The 24,198-nt window shown below is 33.7% G+C and overlaps 1 protein-coding gene and 1 long non-coding RNA gene across 3 annotated transcripts; both read right to left on the bottom strand.

Moving 5' to 3' along the window:
* Window positions 1–3,428: 3,428 nt before the first annotated feature.
* Window positions 3,429–4,190, bottom strand: LOC140175148 (zinc finger BED domain-containing protein RICESLEEPER 3-like). The gene is made up of 2 exons (XM_072202076.1): window positions 3,587–4,190; window positions 3,429–3,496 (listed from the first exon to the last, which is right to left on the bottom strand). Exons 1-2 carry the CDS (start codon window positions 4,188–4,190, stop codon window positions 3,429–3,431), a joined length of 672 nt encoding a protein of 223 aa, XP_072058177.1.
* A 17,801-nt stretch (window positions 4,191–21,991) lies between these two features.
* On the bottom strand, window positions 21,992–23,729 carry LOC112711088 (uncharacterized). Of its 2 annotated transcripts, XR_011865144.1 has the most exons (3): window positions 23,366–23,729; window positions 22,964–23,087; window positions 21,992–22,268 (listed from the first exon to the last, which is right to left on the bottom strand). It is a non-coding gene; the product is annotated as an uncharacterized lncRNA (long non-coding RNA). The 2 variants fall into 2 exon arrangements; XR_003157222.3 differs by lacking the exon at window positions 23,366–23,729 and having other exon boundaries at window positions 22,964–23,359.
* Between the last annotated feature and the right edge of the window lie 469 nt (window positions 23,730–24,198).

Genomic DNA, 24,198 nt, shown 5'->3' with positions numbered 1-24,198 from the left:
ATCGCTCATAACTTGAGCTACGGAGCTCCAATTTACTTACTATTTGCGGCCACGTGAAATTCTTGCCGAGCTCTTCGATTTTATCTGAACAAAGTGGTAAGAAATTTTTAATCTCTTATCCAGTTCCCTGCCCTAACATATTTTGAATTTTTGGATTTAGTTATTGAGGCAATTTTATGATTTTGGTTAAGTGTAATCTAACATTGTATTATTGTTGGATTTTTTCTCAAATACTATTAGATGAGGTAAGCCACTTTAAAACCCTTGTGGTTTGATGTATTTATGAGTCCTAGTGATTAATTTTGGTAATTTATATGGATATAGCTTGAATTCTTGTTGATTGGAGTTGAATTGAAGAATTGGTGCACTTGAAATTGAGAATTTAGGCTGGGACTTGTTGATTTTGGTGACTAAGCTTGAAGGATTATGAGGAGGAGATTATTTTGGTGATTTTGTGCTTATGTGAAAATCGGCCATGGTATGGTTTCGATTTTCTTTAGTTAATATGTAATGTTGCATGAGACTTAGGCTAGTTACCTTAAGATTGGTTAAATGCGTATGAATGATTGAATTGTTGATTAAATGTACGTGTGGTATGTGAAATTGTGAATGGATGGGTGATATGATTGTTATGGAAGGATAATGAGTATAATGCTATGAAACGAATGGATATGGTTAATGGTTGATGGTGTTTGTTGATGATTATGTTGATAATAGTGTTGATGAGAATTTAGGGAAATTAATGAGTATTGATATGAATTATGTTGAATTGAGAATTTTGAATGAGTTGATGAGGTGAGAATTGAAATGGTTTAGATGGTTGAAAGATTGAGAAATAGTTGAAGAATGTTTGGTATGGATTTTTGGGTTATTTTGGTCTTGTTTGGGCTGTGTTTAAATTGGTGTGGTTTGAGAGATTTGGTATTATGAGGATTTAACAAATTTGGTAAAATTTTATTTTTAACCAACTTCGGAGGACATAACTTGGCCCTCGGAGTTTGGTTTAGAGATGAAGGAAATGAATTTTTATAGAGAAAGTTATGAACATTGGAAGTTAGGTATGAAAAACTAAATTCTGTGATGTTGCAGAGAATAAGAAATTCTGGTTTGTGTGCCCATGCATACTATCGTGCGCACGCACTGACTGAGCGTGTATTAAGACTCGTACATATGCATGATAGGCACACGCACACCCTGGAAGTTTTACAAGTTATGCGTATGCACACAATGATGTGTACGCACACGCTGGAAAATCCTTTTGGTGCGTGCGTACGCACGGCTATGATGCGTACACACAAGTCCTGTTTTTCACCTAAAATCCTATTTTTAACTATTTGACCTTCTTGGCAAAGTTGTAAACTTTCATAACACTTGTTTAAGATCTCCTAGCTAATATTTAATTTTTGAATCAAGGGAGAGCACAATAAGTGAATTTAAATGGGTATTTTCTGTTATGAGTTAGAGATGGTGACTTATGCTTGGGATGTACTATGGATGGACTGATCAGAGTGGATTGGAGGGTGTTGTGTTGATAATGAATTGATAAGGTTCTTATCGATGGTTTTCTGTGTCAATAGAACCGTGCTTACTAAACGATTTTGTAATTTGCCTCAAAAGAGCTTTATTCCCAATTTTGGTTAATACCTTATAATTCCTTGCTTGTTTTCATTTTTGATTTACTTTTATGCATTGAATAGAGTGAATTGATTTCATAATTGACCAAAATTTGAATTCTTTTGTGATTAGAGCTTCTTTTGCATGAATTTACAAGATTGAGGAATTCGCTTTTCGTTATGCTTAAACTACTTTAAGTTACATAGGGCATGGATTTTTTGTTTCTTATTTCAGTCCTATTATTTTAGTGCTGAAATGATTTTGGTGTTTGAACTTACCTTAATTGCTTTATTAATCACTGCTTTATCCTTTTCAACACCAATTGCTTAAGCTTATGCCAAATGACTTGTAACCATTATTCATTTGACTATATGCGCTATATATTACTTTAATTACTCATTTTGGCATAATACTTTTTGTGAAGTTGACTGTGAGCTTGCTTATTTTGAACTTTTGAAACCTTCTAGGGTTCAGGTTCATTCTTGCTATGCACACAATCATTAATTTTTATTTTTTTTTCAACTAACTATTTTCTTTTTTTTTCGTGCATAACAACAATGTTTGCTTTCTTTCTTTTTGATAAACACGCAAGTTAACTGACATTGATTGATTTGATTGATTGAAAAGTATTTCTATTTGATTTTACTTTAAATTTCACATATGCTTCCAATCAATTTGATAATATCCGTTCGCTTCACATCTTTGTTGTTATTTACTTTAGTTGCCTACTTCTTGCCTATTTGTTACATATTTTGTTCTGTGTGTCTTTGTTGTTTTTTAGGATGTCTGATAGGAAAGGGAAGGGTAAAGCCACAAGGTCAAGTAAAAGGAAAAGAACACAACAAGCCGCTGAAATAGTGGATGTGGTACTCTCTGAGAGACTGATCAGTGAGAGGGACAAAGCTGACCAAAATACACCTCCTGCTGATCTGTACAAGTTCATCAACCTTTACTGAGAGCTTAAGTTCCTAGATTTTCAGCATATGAACCTGCATGTTAAAAGGAAGCTCCAGATACCCGCTGAGTTGCAAAAGTTTACTGAGGATCGGATTGCTCAGCGGGGATGGGGGTTTCTAGATAGGAAACTTGTGACAGTGAACGTATCATGGGTCCGAAAGTTTTATGCCAACTACTACATAGGGGTCTTTAATGCGATTCACCTAAGGGATAAGAAGGTTCCAGTTACTAAGGATGTCATAGAGCATACCTTTCACTTTTTTCCTAGACCCAGTAGAAAAGATGCTTTTGAAGAAGCAAAAAGTAAAAAGAAGATGATGACTTTTGATCGGGATAAGGTGACGGTAGTCATTGCTAGGCCTAGGAACTCATGGATCTATGGAGCAGACAAGATAGCTCCCAGGGCTATCTCAATCCACGCTCTGATCTAGGACTGGCAATGGATAGGGTAGGGTAGGGGGTAGAAAATCTCAATAAAACTCTACCTTACCCTACCCGTGGGTTGAGAATCTCTCAACCCGAACCCTACCCGCACCCTAAATTACAAAACCCTACCCTACCCGCAGAAATATCAATTTTTTTAAAAATAAATATAAAACTCAATCATTCCAAATTTCAAATTAAAATAAAAGACAATAAAATCTTAAAGAAATTCAACATAAAATTATAAACATGCATATTGTTATATTAATAAAATAAAAAACTAAGTTTAAATTAAATTAAAAACAATAAAGTCCTAAACAAATCTAACATAAAATTACAAATAGCATAATTATCAAATTCTTAATAAAATTAAAATAACATAAACAAAGATAAATGTCTTCAAACATTTCTTTTAATTCCAAGTTCTTGCAACATTATTCTTCCGCCAGTTCAGAAAATGCATCATCATCTTCATTAGCAGTTTGATAATTAGGTTTTCCACCTAAAAATCAAATACAACAATTTTATTATATATAATTGTAACACAATTATAATTTCTAAACAAATTAAAAAACTTGAAAACATAAATAACCTCTTTTATAATATTCTGCCCACAACCAATTTTGATTGCACATAAGAGCTTCTACCGTATCTTCATGAAGACTACCACGATGAGTAGCAATTATACGGCCACTTGTGCTAAAAGAAGACTCAGAAGCAACAGTAGACACAGGAATGGCAAATATGTCTCTTGCAGTTTTCTGAAGAGTTGGAAACCTAACTCCATTTACCTTCCACCAAGCTAATATATCAAAATCAGGAGTTAAAGGATGAACATATTCCTCTACATAGTGATCAAATTCGGTCTTCACAAATGAACTTTTTTCCTTCTTCTTTTGTCTAATATACAATTGATAACCAACATCATCATCTTCATCTGCATTAATCCTAAGCTCTTGTGTAGATTCCACTGACATATTGCTTAAATTAGATGTATTCTTTTGATATTCATAAAGTAACTCATAACATGCCTGTTTGATTCTCTCAACTTTCCTTGTGCATTCATTAGGATCTTCAAATATCCTAGCAAACTTATATTCAAGCCCATCAAGCTTATTCCTAGGATCTAGAATTGCAACAACACCCATAATGCCATGAATTTCTTCCAAATACTTATCAAACTTTCTCTTTATCATACACCTGACTTACTACACCAACTCACAAAAGTTTCATGTCTTTTACTAGTTAAAGTCCAATACACCACACTATTACGAATTTTCTCCACACTTTCTTTAACTAAATTGAAACCATCCTTCACAATTAGGTTTAAAATATGAGCACAGCAACGCATATGCAATAACTTACCCCCTAACAACAAATAATTTGAGTTTAGACGTCCCAACAACACATCAATCATAGCATCATTTGTAGAACAATTATCTAATGTAATAGTTGATAATTTTCTATCTAAGTTCCACTCCAACAAAACTTTCATTAATGCATTAGAAAGAACTTCACTTGAATGAGCAGGAGGAACATAAGTAAAGCTGAAAATTATTATAAATATATCAGATAAAAAAATATCACAAGTACATCAAGCATTAGAAATCATATCTTATACTAGAAGCAAAGTTTAAGGTATACTCGCATTTCCAAATTCCATGAACTATCATTGTAGTGTGCTGTAACAACCATGTATCCTTTTTTCTGGTTGGACGTCCACATGTCAGTTGTAATAGCCACTCGACTATTATTTGCATCCATCATCTTGTTTATATTAGGCTTCTCCACTTCGTACATTTCAAGGATATCCTTCTTGATTGTGTTTCGTCTTGGCATCTTAAACGTTGGTTGCATTGAAGCAAACACTTCTCTTGTTGCAACATGATCCGCATATGACAGAGGATACTCATGCATACAAATCGACTTGGCAATCAATTTTCTTGTGTGAGATGCATCAAATATAAAAGCATCTGAACTATTCTTTCCATGTCTTTGAAGAGATTCGACAATTGTTGATTGTCTTGAATTTGCTAATTTTATTCTCTTACAATAATGGAGCACATGTTTCTTCAAATTTGTAGTCACATTCCTTGGATTGACACCAAAAACAGACTTACAATGGTTGCACTTTGCCTTCCACTCTTCCCCCTCTTTATATCTACTAAAGTATTGCGAATAAACACTTTTCAATAAAGATTTGTTGCTATTTTCACCCGAGGCAGACTCGTCTGGAACAAAATTAACAGTTTCTTCAACAGGAGTTTCTTCTTGTTATTCTTGAGCCACTACATCCATGTTGGTACTATCCATTATTGCCTACAGAATAGTAAAATAAATAATTAAATATTAAAAATTCAAGCATGCTGAAAAATCATTAAGATTCAGAAAAATCATTTATACATAAAAAACTTAGGAATCCAATTTTTATACATAAAATTTATCAAACTAAATTTACCATTTAACCAGTCCACCTTTACTCTTTCTTTCAATTACAAGTTTCTCTCCTTAAAAAAAATCCTTTTATAAAAATTGAAAAAATTTTTTATGACATGACTTCATATTGAAAAATTGTATGTGATTAAACTGATTTTCCATCGATTTTTGCCAAGTTCTAACCCTTACTTATCTGAGGGCCTTATTTTTTTCTCATCGTAAAATTAAATCTTTTTAGGATAATATTTAAGAATACAATTTTTCAATATATATTGCATTCACATCAACTGTAAATCTGAAGCAAAAAATTTGATCAATTCAAGCATTTACATTCCAAGAAAACAAAACTGAGCAGGTTGGGCACAGCAAGCATTGAATAAAACTAAATAATACAGATAATTATGGTGTAATGCAAAGGCATATATATACACATGCATATTGCATAAACTGTAATAGTAGGACTGAATAATTACATGAACTTGGTTTTTTTTTTCTTTTCTTTCTCTCTTATTTTTGTTATAGCTACTTCCCTACAGCTACCAATCACATCATCTAACCAAACTCTAGCATGAAAGACTTATGATTCACCACCAGTATAGATATCTAATTGCATCGACCGGAAAATAGGCAATATATGCATAAAAAATTCACCACTAGTATAATTATTATGATTGATACTTATATATTTAAATTAATTGAAAGAAAATAGCAGAGATACAGAGAAGGAGTAAAAGTCACAGATTCAAACACAAAGTATAGCTCCAATTTTCACAGATTCAAACGCAAAGTAAAGCCCCAGTTTTCACAGATTCAAACACAAAGTACATACCAAGAAGAGCACAGAGCAGTAGCGTAGAGAAGAGAGAAGGTCACAAATTAGCGGCGTTGCAAGGAGAGCACAGAGGAGGAAGAAGAGTGGCGGCAATGGAGGAACGAGGAAGGAGAGTTGGAGCTTGCAGTGAAGCACTGAGGCTTATGGCTTGGGAAGAAGCGGCGCTACCATCCTCCCACTTAGTCTTAGGGTTTCTGATTTGAGTGATTTTTGAATCATGAATTATATATGATTTTTATTTTTGTTTAATTTTTATTTTATGGTAACTTCATAAATATACAAATGCAATATATTATCAAAATAAGTAGCTAGCTTAGTGGTTACTTACTTGCTATACATGAAGGAGGTTGAGGGTTCAACTCTCACCTCTTTCACTATATATATATATAATTTTTAAAAAACATATTATATATTGGGGGTGCGGGTAGGGTAGGGTAGGGTACACGCTAAACCCGTACCCTACCCTACCCGTAGCGGGTCGGATAGCCTACCTTACCCGAACGGGTTGGGCCGGGTAGGGTACCTGCGGGTAAGGTATGTATTGCCAGCCCTACTCTGATCATTGAGACTTGGCTTTGACAGCGGAGGTGTTGATCTGGTGTGTCCTGGAAGGTAAGCAGTTGTACCTTCCAAGGCTCATCAGAAAGCACATGAGACGGAGAAAGCACATGGGACGGGCTCACTATATTGGCATCCTAGCCTTCCTGTGTATGATTACTGAGCTAGCTATGGAGGCCAACGTTGTCTGGCAGACCATTGATGAAAAGCTAACCGTCGTAGGAAGCATGTAGAGGCAGACATCAGGCAACATTCAGTTTAGAGGCAGGCCCTTAGCTTCAACAACCCCCTCCGCACCCTCAACATGATCAGCACCAGCAGCATTATGCACCCGTCCTGAGACCTGGCGATAAAGGAGCCGGAGAACCCCACAGAGCACAGCGTGGAAGAGGAGCAGGACCCACCAGTTGATAGTGGCAACGATGATGATTCCTTCTGCTCCACATGATTGCATGAGCACTAAAGACAGTGTAAATCTTAAGTGTGGGAAGGTCGTTCGACCGATTGGTTAAGCATTTTGGGTGAAAATTCTTCCATTTCAAACACTTCAGTTTGATTTTTTTTATGCTATTTTGATATATATATATATATATATATATATATATATATATATATACTTAGTTAAATTAATAAAATTTCTGGAAAACCTCTTTTTGTATAGGATATTGACATTCCATTTAATTTGAGTTGATATTTTTTATTGAAACTTGCTTGAATTATACATTGTAGAACATGATTTTTGAGCTAGAACACACAATTTTGATTTTTATTTTTCAAAATAACTCAACACTTTCACATTATATACATACACCACACGTACTCAATCAAACCAACCAATTCATTTAACAATTTCCAACAAAATCACTAATTCTCAATCAATCTTATAGTTCAACTTATCCTACGATCAACTACCCTAAGTTTTCATGTAACATTAAAAATTAACTACGAAAAATCAAAACCATACTTTGGCCGACTCCACCCTAAGTGTGGAATACTTCAAAAACCTCTTCTTTCACAAGTTTCAAGCTTCTAAATGCCAATTCCAGAAATTCAACTACTAGAATTTCGTTTCAATCCACAAATTGAACTCCAATTCAAGATACACAATCTAATTCATACAATATCACAATAATCAACATTGAGCTCACTAAATCACCAATTCACAAGGGTCATTACTTACGAGTCAAATGGATAAAATCCGATTATTATCCGCCGCTAGAGTTTACCTAAACCATCAAAACACCAAAATCCTCAACATCCAAAACTCAAAAATCACAAATTGAAGAGGGTAGAACTGAGCACGAAATCAGAATTTTCTTGCCAAATTGTTAGGTGCGTTTTGCAAAGAATTTCGAGATGAACGTGCGGCTATTAACGACTCGTCAATCGAAACATTGGATTGAAAATTACGAAGGATTAAAGTTTGAAGTGTAATATAGTGTGTTTTGTTTTCCTTCTTCTTCCCAGCTGTGAGAACTCAACGGGAAGGGAGAAAAAAGGCTGAAGCTTGCATTTATATGGGAGTTGGGTACGTGGGCTTGGATCCAGTTTAACCAGTTTAGTCCGTTGGCTTGTTTTTTGACAAAAAATTTTAAAATTAGTGTTAAAATTCATATTTTATTTATTTCTACTCCATTAAATTATAAAATTTTAATTTTTTAATTTTTTGAATAATAATTAATTTATCAGTTAATTATTTATTGATTACCCAAAAATTACAAAACATCTTGTTATTGATTTGAATTTTGTGATACTTTCACTAAACTTTGAAGAGTGTTGAATTCCAATTTAATTTAAAGTTACAATGAAACTTAAGCTTTTAAATTTGTGAATTCTCTAAATCGGTGTTTGGCGCTCGTCAACACCTCTTCAAGAATTGGGATTATGCCTGCAAATTATGGTTCTATAACCTACTCACCCTATGATCAGAAGCAAAGTTAGAGATGCCAATTGAGGAATGAATTGAAGAAATTCTTGGTCAACTTGATCTGGACAGACAAGGATTGTTCATTGCAAGCTTTCTCTTGTTGTGGACAGCCACGAATAAAACTCTGTTCAAACGAACCTTGACACCATCATCTGAAGTAGTAGAGAAGGTAGTGAGAAGGCACGAGGAGTTCGCCAAAGCTTAGAATCATGTTCCTGAGTCAGCTCCATCTTCCTCCACCTAGATCGAACAGCGCTACATGTAGGAAGGATCACCTACAACTTTTTCAAAAAAAAAAAAAATAGATGCATCCTGTATTGAAGATAATAAGGTGGGGATAGGAATTATTGCTCGTGATTGGAGAGAAGAAATCCTAATAGCAGCCACGTGGAGCAGTACCTCATCCTTTTAAATCCACGAAGCTGAGGCCCTGACATGCTTTATGGGCTTGCGAAAATTCCAAGAATTCTACCTCTTCAACATTATTTTCAAAAGTGATAGTATAGATGTCATATGCAGCCTGAGAACTCACAAGTAGGGGTGGAAACAGGTCAGGCCAGGCTAGACTTTGCTCTTAACAGGCCTGGCCTGTCATACAGTTGATTGGCCTGAGCCTGGCCTGCAACCTATTATAGACTCTTTATAAAGTACTAGGCCTGGCCTGTTATTCAGCCTGGCCTGGCCTGAAGCCTGTTAAAAGGTCTGATAATTTTTTTTTACAAAAATAAAAATATTATTTAAAAAATTATTTTTTAATAAAAATAGTTATATGTAATATGTCATATATTTAATATTTATAAAAATCTTTAAACTTTTAACATATTTAAAATATACAAAAATATTTATAATAAAATATAATAAATTTAAAATATATCATAATTTTATTAATAATAAATAATTATTTATATATTTAATTATATTTTGACAGGTCCAAGCAGGCCTGACAGGCCTATAAGGCTAATTAGTAAGTTTGGGCCTGACCTATTAATGTATTAAGGCTTTTAAAAGAGTTTGAACCTGTACCTATTTTATAATAGGCCAGACCAGACCAAACCAAATATAGGCCAGACTGCAGACCCCTGACAAGCCACCTGACCTTTTTCCACCCCTACTCACAAGAATGAAAGCAATTATTTTGACTTTTTTGTTACTGATTGCGTACACTTAGCATCAAACCTTAGATATATTTTGTAAAGTTGCTGTCTCTATACTTTTTCATATATTCCCGTGTTAAGCGTAACGGTAATAGGGTAATTGAATTGGCACAGTTAACTCTTACGGTTTCATGAATGATGCATCAAGTCATTTTTGTAATTTGGTCCTGTTAGATACTATGGGTCCAATTCATGAATGATTGTTACTTCTTTATACTGTCGAAAAAAAAAGAAATATACATATACAAAAACTACTGAAAAAGACAAATCGAAAACTAGACCAAAACTATTAAGGAAACAGAGAGTGCTAAAAAAAATACCAAAACTAACCATAGCAAGCCTGCAAAGAGAAATTAAATAAAAATTCACTCGGCAATGACAAGTAATAAAATGTGCTCAGAATGATGATTTAAAACATACTACAAAAGCAAAGCTGCTAAAGTTGGTAAAAATATATTAAAATAATACACTTATTTAATTAACTAATATATATTAATTAATCCAAATAGCGAATGTGATATGTCATATTAAAATTACACACTTGGTAAAAATGTTACTTAAGAGCATGTACTTATCATTATTCCCTCCCAAGTGTTCACAAACCCGAATCCAAACATACTTTCCCCTTCTTGAAAAGCAACTTTTGAAAGGTTACCTAGTACCTACTCTAAAATTCATATAGCATTGTACCTTTGTCCTGTCCTAATTACTAACATTAGTTATGTAATGCAGTAATTAAAACTAAACATATATAGGACACTAATAATTCTCAAAATTCATAACTGATTATTTGCATTATTCATGGGGCAATATAGCATGCAACTAACAACTACATATATATAATTGAACAAAACCGTTATTCATGAGAAATTATGCTCTAAATGTGCCTATTGTGCTGGTTGGAATAAAATTGGATAAGAAAATAATTTCATAAAATAGTATTAAAATCATATATAAAAGGAAATCTTTATGCATATTCTCATTTCTCAAATACTTAGCATGTATGTTGGCTATCGCTTTCTCATTACGCTTTACTCTATCTAATTGTACTTCAATCAACTTTTGCCAATTTAACTCGTCTGAAAATACAAATTTGAGGGAAGACACGGAATTTTTTGTTGATAATCTTGAAGCTACAAGAATAATAACTGCTCAGGCATGTCTCAAACAATAGTATGGAGATAAGAAATAGTGTGTCATTCATAAGCTGCAGTAACTGTACTTGTTGGTGCAAAGAAATAATTTATTTTTATTTTTTAGTACAAAAACATTGGACTAATAATTGACATCTTCGTTTTAGAGTACTAAAGCTTTTTTTTCCTCGTATAATATAATTTCTTATATGTTTGTTTTAATGTTGGAACTATGCGATATGAAGCAGCAACGCAAGAGGGGCAGAGGACAAAAACTCCTGAAACACCAAAACTAATCGAACAATTAGAGGAATTGGTGGAAAAAATTGCAAGCAGTGGGGTGAAAATAGCATTGGATTATGCAAAAAGTAAAAGTCCACAGTTTGAAAAGCAGAGTGGCAAAAAAAGTTTTAAAAAGTTTGAAATCCCTCTGAAGAGCAACGAGATCTCGGCTGAAATGAAAGAGAAATGTTACATCTGGGTCACATGTGTGAAGACATACGGAGATGGAAACACTAATGAGTATGACGCCATGTGCACCCTCAAAGTTCAAGATCGATTCATTTTGTCAAAAATCCACTTTACATCTCTAAAAGCTTATACAAATATAGAAGCTGAGGTAATATTAGAATAACGTTAATGATTTTATCATGAAATATAACTACAATTCATGTAAATTGATTTTGGTTTTTTTTTCTAGATTGTTAGTGCCATGTGCCTGATCCTAAATGAGCTGCACATTAAAATATTTCAAAAAGAAACATAATGTCTCCCCCCAGATATTGTGGTAAGGTGTATTTCAATTTAACATTGGGTGTATTTTCTGTATTCATTTGGGTATATTAATTATTTCATTTGGTGTTTCACAAATGTTGCAGAACATGGTGATTGGGAATCATCCATATGACAAACTTTTACAACATAAAACCAAAAAGCCATTTAGGGTTGAAGACTACCCAATGTTTATACCGTTTTTGGACCTCAAAAAACTTAGCATCACATCCATATGTAAGTTTTTGTTTCTAAAACTTCTTATCACAGTTCTTTACTTATGTGCCAATTAAACTAAAACACTGTTCAATGTGGACATGTTTCAGACTTTTGCACCTATTTGCTATTCAGAGCATTGGTGGCTATGGGTAGCTGATGTAAAAAAGAGAAAAATTTATATACTTGACCCGTATCACAAGACATGTCCCTATGTAGTCAGAATGAAGCTAAACACATTCATTGTTTCTGTTCAACATAAGAGGTAGTTTGTGATTTCTTGGGTGTATTTTTTTTATTTAATTTATTCATATATTTTGATTTGTTTTGTGTTTTAAGGGATATGTAATTTCAAGAATGAGGGTATATGCTGGGGGGGGGACCTCTCAAAAAAAAGGATCAGGAAATTGAACCACCATACAATAACATCTCAGACCAAAAAATAAGGTATAAATCTTTCACACCGAAAATTAATCTTTTCTATATGTAATTTGCTAATTTATTTTTTGTTTTTCAGCTATGATTGTGCTATTTATGTAATGAAGTAGCTTAAAGTAATTCAGCCTGAAAACGTTAAAAGGGAGAAGTATGAGTGAGACAATTGGACTCAGGTAATTCTCTTTAAAAAAATATAACTCTCTATTACTTTACTAAATTAACATGGTTGATTAAAAGGAATATTCTTTTAAACTGTAGGATGAGGTGGACCACTTTAGAGTAGAATATGCTTTCTGGATTCTATTCCATGAAATGAATCAAGACAGAGCTGAAGCCATTAGGGGAAGTGATGTAATAAGATTGTCCAAGCCATCCTCACTGTTGTTGAATCCTTATTGTCAGATAGATTCTAATGATATTGATACTGATTAATCTAACTGTTATGTAGTCTTGTAATGAATACATGGTGTAAAATTTTGCCAATATAATCCAGTTTTATTAAAAAAAATTCCATAATTAAACTATCTCTACTGTATTCAGAAGGTCTAAATTATAGGTTCTAAAAAAAGAAGGAAAAGATCAAAGCAGATATACACCCAAAATATGAAATTTTACACCCAAGGCAAGTTCAATATACACCCAAACTTCTATCCCCTGATGCTGGATCCCTAAAACCCTAAACACTAAACCCTAAACCCTGAATCCTAAAATCCTAAAACCTTAAACCCTAAACTTTAAAATCCTAAACCCTAAAACCCTAAACCCTAAAACCCTAAAACCCTAATCCCTAAACCCTAAATTCTATAACCTAAAACCCTAAACCCTAAACTACTAAACCTTAAACCCTAAGCCCAAACATGAAATTTCTAGTGACTGTCTCTGCTGTATTCAAAAGGTCTAAATTACAGGTTCTAAAAAATGAAGAAAAATATCAAAGTAGATATACACCAAAACATGAAATTTTACACCCAAGGCAAGTTCAATATACACCCAAACTTCTATCCCCTGATGTTGGATCCTAAAATCCTAAACCCTAAACCCTAAACCCTGAATCCTAAAACCCTAAAACCCTTAAACCCTAAAACCCTAAAACCTTAAAACCCTAGAACCCTAAACCCTAAAACCTTAAAACCTTAAATTATAATACCCTAAACCCTAAATCCTAAAATCCTAAACCCTAAAATCCTAAACCTTAAAACCCTAAACCCTAAACCCTTAAATCCTAAAACCATAAACTCTAAACCCTAAAATCCTAAAACCCTAAACCCTAAAACCCTAAAACCTAAATCCTAAACCCTAAAAGGTTAAACCATAAAACCTAAACAAAACAAAAATTTCTAACATAAGACAACAGCATCTGGAAATTATAAATGTAAAATGTCAAATACAAGAAAATTCAGAAATACACCCAAAAAAATCATCGTTACACCCATATTCGGTATCTATACCCCAAAAAACTATCCCTTGCTGCTAGTTTTCTGAACTGATAATTCATAACATGTCCGTGATATTGGCTTGAATTTGGATGCACCACTGATCCAGCATAAAAGAGATTTAACTGGAAGTAATAAACTCACATATTAGCAAAAACTATTAACAAGAAAATTAAACTCAATCACCACATTTTTAAAGAATATTACTTTTACCTCGTTTAAACCTTTCGTTTTCTTCTTCTTTGAGGCATTTGCAATCTGTTTGTCCAACTTTGAACCTAGCCTATTTTTTGGACGTCCTCTTGTTCGAATCCTTGGAGGGCTTTGAAGCTCGTTACTGGATTCCAAGTTGGCATCTTCATGAGATAACAAACATGACCCCTTCCTTTTGGCTTTCAGTTCTTCCATCTCAACCATGACGTTATCGTAGGCATGGTGCAAAATGGCAGTCAGCTTCTCCGATTCTGATGTAAATTTGCAAATATTTTGTGAACAAAACACCAATTCATCAAACCTCTTGCTTCTTGGCTCCAACAGTGGCTCGTCGTGGCTGCTCTTGATGTGTGTGTGTCACCTCTTTACCTTTTTGCTCCATCGTTCCAATATATATCTCGGTGACACTTGGGTTACTCGTTCAAAGCTTAACACACTTAGGGTGTGATGGCACAATATGCCTCTTGACTCGAATAATCAGCATTGGCATTTCACTTCGGCTGCTACTGAGTCGTAAGTAACCACAAACTTATTGAATATTGAGCTGGAAACTTGTTCTCCAACTTCATATACTGAATAGCCTAGAGCGGAGTTCGTTAATCTTGTGATGCAATTCGCTTTTTCTCTGAATTGTGCTTGGACTTCCTTAAACCTTTTGTGAGTTACACATGTTGAGATTGAGCTTCAATGGAAGATTTTGTTGCAGATGGTATGACCGTATGAAAATCTGCAGCATCCGATTCTCTCTCTGCTTGCTCCCTGCTTCCGAGGCAATTATCATATTATTTGACAAATTGGATAAGCGAGTTGTTTTGTGTAATGAACTTCTTAAAAAATGAATGCATGCTCTTGCTCCTTTGTGTGCTTCTCATCCCTGCCCAGAAGTGGTGATCCAGATAAATTGGAACCCATATATGACAGTTTTCGTAAAGATCTGTATAATACACCCAAATTAAACTATATTACACCAAAAAATATGAAATTTACACCTTTGTTGCAGATTTAAAAAAACATTACTTGAAAGCCACTTGTTGTCCACAAGACCATACTTCTGCAGAAAATCATTCCAATTCCTATCAAATGAGTCTTTGCTATGAGAGTTCCAAATAACTTGGCTCATTTCTTGTTCAAATTCTGCATGTCCCTTTTACCCATTTAATTTGCTTGGAATCTTCTTCGTGATGTGCCCAATACACCAACGGTAAATTGTTGTTGGCATACAAGCCTCTATAGCCCTTTTCATTGACACACATTAATCAGTGAGAATGCCTTTTAGAGCATTTCCTCCCATGCAACGAAGCCAACATTGAAATAACCATTTGAATGATTCAATTTCTTCATTTTTCAACAAAGCGTATCCAAGAAGTATTGACCGACCGTGGTGATTCACCCTGACAAAAGAACCACAAACCAAATTATACTTGAAATAAATTACGAGATTGCAGAATAAAAAATCATTATGTACACCCAAATAATGATTTTATACACCAAAAAACATCCAATATACACCTTTGCAGCAGATTCAGAAAACAACATTAATTTAGCATCATAAACAAGAATAGCATATCCCTTGTTTGTATTGTAGGTGGTGTCAAATGAAATAACATCTCCAAATACTCAAAGGCAGCTCTGCTCCTTGCATCGACCCAAAAAGGCAGCTTAATCGACTGATCGTCCTCGAGTTCGAGCTCAAAAAAGAAATTCTGATTCTTCTCTTTCATTCTTAATAAATATTTCCCGAATTCCTTTGCATCTTCTTATTTCAAAACATTTCGCACTTCTCTCGTGATGTAATTCCTCACGTCTTTTCGATAAAATTTAACTCGCGGTAACCCCCAGCTACCACAACAAATGATTGGTAAGTTTTGCTTGGTCTGATACCAGCCTCCTCGTTATTCTCTATTGTACGAAAAATGGACATGCTTAGTTCCCTGTGCTGTTTGAGCATATCTGCTTGAGTTGGACAGCAAGGATGTGAATGATGCAACAGACCTTCGAAATGATCCAAGCACCAACATCCTTCAATGTGTGTATATAAATTCTTGTAGGACAATTTAAACCAACTATGGAATTTGTCTTCTCGGTCAGAGATATTTTAGATTTCCATTTTCCCTCTCTACTACATGTAATCAATTGATTCTTAATTTTGTTTCTCTTTTTATTTATGCTACGAACTCTTGTAGAAAAATCTACAGCCTTGGCATAGTCCTTGTAAAATTTTGCAGCATCTTCAAGGGTGGTAAAAGTCATTCTATACGAACTGATCATCAACAACACAGAGGGGCTGCAAAATACACGATGTTAAAAACAAGGATATACTATAGAGTTTCTGTACGTCATAAAAAAATTAACAATTCAACTAAAATATACCCAAGGATTTTTTATCTACACCCGAACGACAATGACTCAACTAAAATAACAAGAAAAGCCATAAACTGTAAATACACCCAAACTTCCCTAAAATACACCCAAAAAGTTCTGATCTACACCCCAATGTCTGGTATAAAATGCAGAAAATTAATCAATAGTAGATCATTAGATTCAATTCACAGTCAATGTTAACGCATTTATTTCATAATCAATGTTCACGCATTATTCAGCTAGACAATCATAAACGAATAGCTGCATCAAATTCGGATTCAATAATTAACTAAAACTAAATCACACCTCAGGAACTTCGTTCGATTCAAATTCAAAATCTACTTCGCCCTGGTTCAGCTGACGATCTGAAGTTGAATAATCCATTATCTTCAAAACGATTTCAAAGCTTGATTTCAGAAATCATGAAAATCGAAAAAAATGAAGCAAGAATACAGGGAGAGAAACACACGTAAATGACGAAGAAAAACTAGTGATAAACGTACGTAAAATAATGAATGAAAAGTCAAAGAGATACGCACAAAGGAGATCGAACAGATTTGGCAAGAATTTCGAAAAAGGAAACGAAATCTTTTAAAAATTGGAAGTTATATATTTGCGCGTTAATTGATTTGGATTGATTTAAAGAAGCGCGTGAAACACATATGCCACAAGAGGCGCGTTTGAGGGTAAAGGACTTGTAAGACTTATAAGCGTTAATTGCTTGTATGTAGAGATTAATCCAAAAATTATTACCCACTCAAGAGTAACTTAAGTGTTTAATTATTTCCAATGTATTAGAGCACTAAAAGTTTAGTAGAAGAATTTTACTTTAGTGAAATACAATTTTTTAGTTTTTTTCCAATTCAATGGAAGATCCTTTTTGTTCTCATGTAGAGAACAAATTATAATCTTAGCAAGGTAACTTGTGGTGATTATTTTAATCTTATCAAAGGATTTTGTGGTGATTATTCTAATCTTATCTGAAAAATTTGTGAGTATTGTTGTCAAACCGCGAGTTATGAATTTACGAATTTGGGTATTGGAATCGAGTTAACTCAAACACAAACTCAGTTCTTAGTAAACTCAGTTAGACTCGGCTGGACTTGGTCAAACTCGCAAGTCTAGATACAAGTTTGCAAGTTTTTTTTTTTTGCTCTTTTAATGCCCAAAATGGAGTCCTTTTGCCCAAAAAAAATAAAGACAAATCGTTTGTAGATGTAGGATTTTACAAGGAATCATGGACAAAATACATACTCCTCTCTCACTCTTAATGTGCTGTTTTCCACTCTCTCAAGTCCCAACTCTCACTCTCTTACTATTCATCACTGCTGATGTAACGACCTAGTTTTCTGCGAAACGAAACTCTTCCTGAAGAAATAAAAATTTTCTGGAAGTTCAGTGAAGTAAGCTCCTGCAAGCACCTCTACTACATCATTAAGCACCTCAATCTACATCATCATCATGTCATCACTAAGTAAGAACTTCTTTTAAGATAAGCTCGACGACACAGTCACGAAAAACCTAGTTTTTGAGCCGTTTCAGTTAGGAGTTTTAGACTCTGATTTTTGTAGCTAGTCTCTGTTTAATGAGACAAGCTTGATTCATGAGAGAAGAGAAATATTAATTTAATATTATTGTTATATTAATGTTAGAGATGCTTGAATAATATTATAACATTATTTGATCTGTTTTAGTTAAAATATGAGATTGGTTTAACCGAGTTCACAATCTTCTGGTGCAAGTTAACACCAGCACTCTCTGATTACTTTAGTAATGCTAATGCCACATCATATACTTTCTATTCTCATGTTACTAGTGTCATTTATACTAGTATCCCATATATTAATCTTTGGATGTGTTGTTAAGTGTGTATTCTAATACATCTAATTTTAGTAATTATACACCTGAAATATTTTAATATTACTTTAACCACCTCCCAAGCTAGTCAATCACGGCTCTCCCTTCACCCCCAAGACCTCCAAGGATGCTTCATTTTCTCATTGTGGCCAAAAATTTACAAGAGTAAAAAGAGAGAAAAGTTCTTGCTTCTTAATCTTCAAAGCTTGATTTCTTCTGAACTAAAACTTAAATCAAAATTCTAATCCGATCAAAATGATTCTCCCTTCTTTCTCTTCAAATCATATGACTAATCAATGCTGAAAATATGGTGGGATGGCAGTTCTCTTCTCTTTTGAATTCAGTTTCAAGAACACAGGCATAAACATGTATTTTCTTGATGTTCTTCCATAAGTATCATGCTTAGCTTAACTTGAGGGCCAAGGAACTTCAAATTCCAGCAAGATTAAGGTGAAGAATCTCATCCTAACTGGTGGTTGAAGGTTCAGTCAGTTAGAGTTTTGAGGATTTAAAGTTGTTCTTGATGTGATTTAGGAGGAAAAAGTGTTCTAGGAACACCTTGAAGCATAGCCAAAAATACGAGCAGATAATCAAGGTAGAATTTAGTGAAATTAGTCTTGATTAATTGTGTTTGAGTTTTGTGATTATGATATGGTTTGGTTATGCTTGAAATTGATTGTTTACATGAGTGATTCTTGGTGAATTTTGGTGAAAATTTGATGAAATTTGATGAAATTCAAGCTATGAATTTGTGTTGTTAGGCATATGGAAAAATGAAATCCTAACCCTAAAATTAGGGTTGAAATTGTGTTGAAATCAAGTGAAAATCATGGGGTTTTGGTGGCTCCAATTTTAATTTGAATTTTAGAAAAAATTGGCTACTGAAAAGATTGAAAAACGGGTAAGAATCAGAGAAATAATATGAAAAATTTACGAAGAACACTTTGAGTATGATGAAGAAAAATGAAGAATACCTTTTTGATCTTGGAATGGGCCAAATTTTAAATATTTTGTGTTAGTGGAGTTTAAAGTGTAAATACCAAAAATTTAGGGAGTTAAAGTATAAATATAAAAAATTAAGGAGCTCAAAATATAGTTTTTATAAAATTTTAGGGTCACTTTGTAAATTTTCGAAGATATATAATGAAATATTTATAAAAATTAATTAATAATAAAATATTAAATTTTATTATTTTTTTAAAATAATAAAATAATGGCGAAAAGATAATTTTTCGTAAAAGTCTTAGAAAGATAACTTTAAGCTCAGAATCTCATAATTCCTTTCATAAAATATCTAGGGAGTGGTAAGAACATGTTAGTGAGGAGAAGATAAAAGAAAGATAAAATATTGAAAAAAAGATAAAAATCGAAGAAAGAGTCGGTAAAGTTTTAAAGGCAAAGATAAATGTCGATTAAGGAAGCAATTTAGGAGCAATATCATTAGTGCTTGATTGTGTTTTGGGTTAAGTGTTATATGAATTGTTGAGATTTAGAAAGTTATTTTTTTTTAAAGGCGGAAAAACCCCACAAATTGTTAGTTGTTTAACTACGGGAAAAACCCACGAACTGAATGATCATCGGTTTCAACGAAACCTATGAATTGTTTTATATGTAGAAAAAATCCACGAATTGATAATTATTGATTATGGGCATAACCCACAAATTTTTGTATGTTGATCTCGGAAAAAAATCACAAACTGAGGATCGCTGTTCTGTTGTGGGTTGATCTCGGGAATGCCCACAAATTGAGGATCGTTGTTTCCCTTGTGCGTATATTATGGCGTCAAGCTTTGCGCCGACTGCTGGTAGTCACGAAGGAGTGGTATATATTCTTAACCACCGACATGTATACACGAAGGATGCAATGGAAAATCATATCTAGGACTAGTTCCTAGGTAATTTCGGGCTGCAGGGTGTAAATCAACACGTGAGCTCATGGCCTACATAGGACAGGCATGCATCATACTTGGTTGCGCATTCTCTCTGTTATGATTATTGTATGAATGTATGTTCTATTCTCTATATTTACTGTGTGTTATTATCATGTGTTTCTCTGTTTATATTCTATTTCTCAGTTTTCTCTATTTATCTATTCTGTATGTTTCTTTTTGTTTACCTGTAAAATATATTACTGATTGATAAGCACAACGAAAACTATTAACACGACTAATTATCCTGACTTTACTAAGAACTTTCCAGTTCTTACCCCTTCCTCCCCCTTCAGATGGAGGCAGGAATACTCTTCTGTAATCTGCTAGTGATCATTCCACAAAGAAAAATATGTTGTAGGTAGTCTTCTGAGTCTAGGGCAAACTCTATTCTCTGTTTATATATAAATACTGTGAGGCCAGTCAACGTCTACACCCCTTTTGAATACGAACTTTAATCTAAATCCTTTGTATGAGGTTCCTGTTATGTGGCTACCTGATGGAGTACCAATGAGACACCCTATGACAACGTATGATCGTGCAGAGGAGTAGTAGATGATGTTCCGCTTTTTGATGATGTTCCATCTTACTTGAGTTTTGACGACCTAGAATGTACTTTCCCTCGCTTTGTAGTTTAGAAGGATTTATGTGAGTATAGAGTCTAGGCTAGCTTGGGCACCAGCTCAGGGACTTTTTGAACAGGTCAGGGCTTGGAATGTGGTATGTATATATATGTATATAGTTATTATCTAGCTATATCTAGGGGTATTCTAACAAAGATCTATACTCTAATAAAGGCTAGATAACTGAATGTTGTTAACTACATGAGATGTATATAAGTGTGGTTGTTTATAACCGTTATATCTGTTATTATATGTGAAATTATTATAAATGATTCCGTATATTAACACAAACGTTTTAAAAAAAAACAAGTACCTCGCAAAATAATAATATTTTAACGATGAATCAGGCTCATATACTTAAATAATAATTAAAGTTGAGGAAAGCAAATTGGTAGTACTTGGCTTCTAGTATGATCATGACATACCAGAAATTGGGTCATTACAGCTTACAATCGGATTGCCATTGTTTGTTGCAGTTATCAGCACTCACTACAAAAAAGGCCTATGGTCACGGTAAAAAACCGTGACCATAGCTAGTGAAAAGGGTGACCATAGATCTATGGTCATGGTTTTGGACCTATGGTCACGGTTTTTTACCGTGGCCTATTCCTCCGTGGCCATAGGTCTATGGTCACGGTTTTTTTTACCTATGGTCACGGTTACAATTTTCAAATTCTAACACTTTAGGCCACGGTTTTGGCTGTGACCATAGCCTCTATGGTCACCCCTCCTTAAAACCGTGACCATAGCCTTATCTATGGTCATGGTATTGGCCATGACCATAGCTTTTATGGTCACCCTTCCTCAAAATCGTGACCATAGCCTAATCTATGGTCACGGTTTTGGCCGTGACCATAGAGCCTATGGTCACCCCTCCTTAAAACCGTGACCATAGCCATATCTATGGTCACCCCTCCTCAAAACCGTGACCATAGCCTTGTCTATGGTCACGGTTTTGGCCGTAACCATAGCCTCTATGGTCACCCCTCCTTAAAACCGTGACCATAGCCTTATCTATAGTCACCCTATTTTAAAACCGTGATCATAATTTATTCTGTTTTTTTAGATTTATTTTTTTAAAGCATAATCAGATCCCAAAATTATGATAATCACAAAATAAGTCTAAAAAGAAGAAATTCAATAAATCTAAATCATAAAATTTACATTATAAACTATATATGTTTTTAGTCCAAACAAGACAAATCAAAATATGGTATAATTTACCCATTACATGTAATACCAGGTAGAAGCTATTAAAAAAATTACAAAAGACATCAAAATATTATACTGTGAAAACAAAAATATTCTCTAATATAGTACATATTCTTCTCATCCTTTGAAAAACAAAAAAAAATCTTCTCTAATTTGTTCGCTCATCTTGTAATGTTTTTCACCTGAAACCCAAAAAAATTTGAACAATTGAACAATTGATTAGAAATTAGTTAGAACATGACAAATTACATTAAAAAAACACGCAAACACATTAGATTATTGGACACACAAGATCTGGAAAATCTGAAACAGTTGATCGCTTTGTTTGACTTTGAAGCAGACAGCAGATTCAATGCACGTTTGATTTTTGTAAACTAATTAATTAAGACTATATAAGAATGTTTATAGTTGTTAATAAAATATATATCAAGATAGAGATAGTGTTAAATTATACTCAGTTATGCTTACAGTAAAAGACAAAGAATTTAATACATGTTCAAGGGAAAACTCAAACACAATTGTTAATGTCGCAGTAACATCTCCATGAGTCCACAGTTTTAACATTTCTCAGAGAACTAATCACCTATTAGCTAAGTACAGGTTCAAATTGATCTAAACCTCATGCAATTTCTAAGGTGCAGACTTAACTCCCAACGAATAATTGCTTACTTCCTTATACATCGCTCGGATTATTTTCTTTAACACCTAAAATATAGAAAACTTGCAAATATAATAAATAATAAAATATATTTAATTTAACCAATTTTCTACTCAGATGAAAATTGAATATACTTAACCAATACAACACCACCATCGAAGCTAAAGACTTCAATTAATTAAAGGAAAAGGGCTAGAAAAAGAGAACATAGAATGATACCTTCACTTTCAGCAAGGTCAGCTACTATCTTGAAGAATTCTAAGCTTTTGGTGAAAGTCTTTACTTTCCATGTCCTCTTCAGTTTAAACATGCCATCTTCTTTTACCAAATTCCACTCAGAAACCTAATCAAAAAATGTCAATTTCCAAAACACTTTAAGTTGAAAAAGCTTCATTCTACATGAATGGAAACAGTTTTTGTAATCTTATTCGATATAGTAGAAGAAAAATGCAACTGCGAGTAACAGATAACCACAATTAAATACCCTTTTATAAAAAAAAAAGAAATCTACATAGTCAAAAGAAAAAAAATACAGAACATAGAGTAGGATAGGACTCCACACACACAAAAGTAGAAACATTAAAAACAATTCGAACAAGCAAGAAAATCAGTGTAACAAACCTTCAAACTCCTTCAGCATCTACCTCTGTTAAAAGAATTAGGAACCACGACATTATTATGTATGAATTAGTTAAGCAATCAAAAACATTCTAGTAATGCCAAAATCTTTACTGAGCAAAAATTATGGCTCTATAAATACATACTTTGACACAACAAATTAAATCATGATCTATTATTTCCCTTGCTTTAAATGAAAAATATTGGCTCCATATGGTTTAAGTTAAAAGAATAGCTACAAGCACAGACCAACATATCCCAAATAGCACAAGTTAGACCTTAGGGTTTGGAGTTGATAAAAAAGTCACATTGAAACATTTATATTTAATTAGGTCTACATAAGAGTTATCCATGCAGTACAACATTCTTATTTAATGTGATTCTTATATGAAACAGAGATGCAAGTATGAGCAATAAGCAAAGAATCAATCTTAGAGATTTTGGTCTATGGCATCCAAAAATTAACAATAAAATTAATTTTATTTGTATTCAATAGCTTCAGCTAAAACAGAATTAATATTTTTTTATTTGAATCAATGACCAAAATAGAGTAGTAATCAAAACAGAAAATAAATTTTCAGCCAGAGAATCAGTGACCAAAATAGAAAATGCACTTCCAGCCAGAGAACCAGGGACAAAAACAGGCAGCATTATACCAAATCAATATTCAAATCAAAATAGAAACCAAATCAACAAAAATCACATAACAAGAGACACTTGAGTTACCTAATTAGAGGTTGGGCCACAACAAGGAGGCAGAGAACCAGTGACAGGGTGATTCAAAAGCAGCAAAGTCCAGAAGGGCAGACGACGGTGTGACAGCAGAAGCAGGAGAG

This window comes from Arachis hypogaea, chromosome 9, assembly GCF_003086295.3.
Source record: "Arachis hypogaea cultivar Tifrunner chromosome 9, arahy.Tifrunner.gnm2.J5K5, whole genome shotgun sequence".
Lineage (NCBI taxonomy): Eukaryota > Viridiplantae > Streptophyta > Magnoliopsida > Fabales > Fabaceae > Arachis > Arachis hypogaea.
The sequence above is the reverse complement of the archived record's forward strand: the minus strand, read 5'-3'. Positions and strand labels throughout refer to the sequence as shown.

Coding starts and splice junctions, on each gene's coding strand:
- LOC140175148 (XM_072202076.1), bottom strand. CDS start 4,190: ATGATAAAGAGAAAGTTTGATAAGTATTTGGAAGAAATTCATGGCATT. Junction 3,497..3,586: donor GGCAGAATATTATAAAAGAG/GTTATTTATGTT, acceptor TTTGATTTTTAG/GTGGAAAACCTAATTATCAA.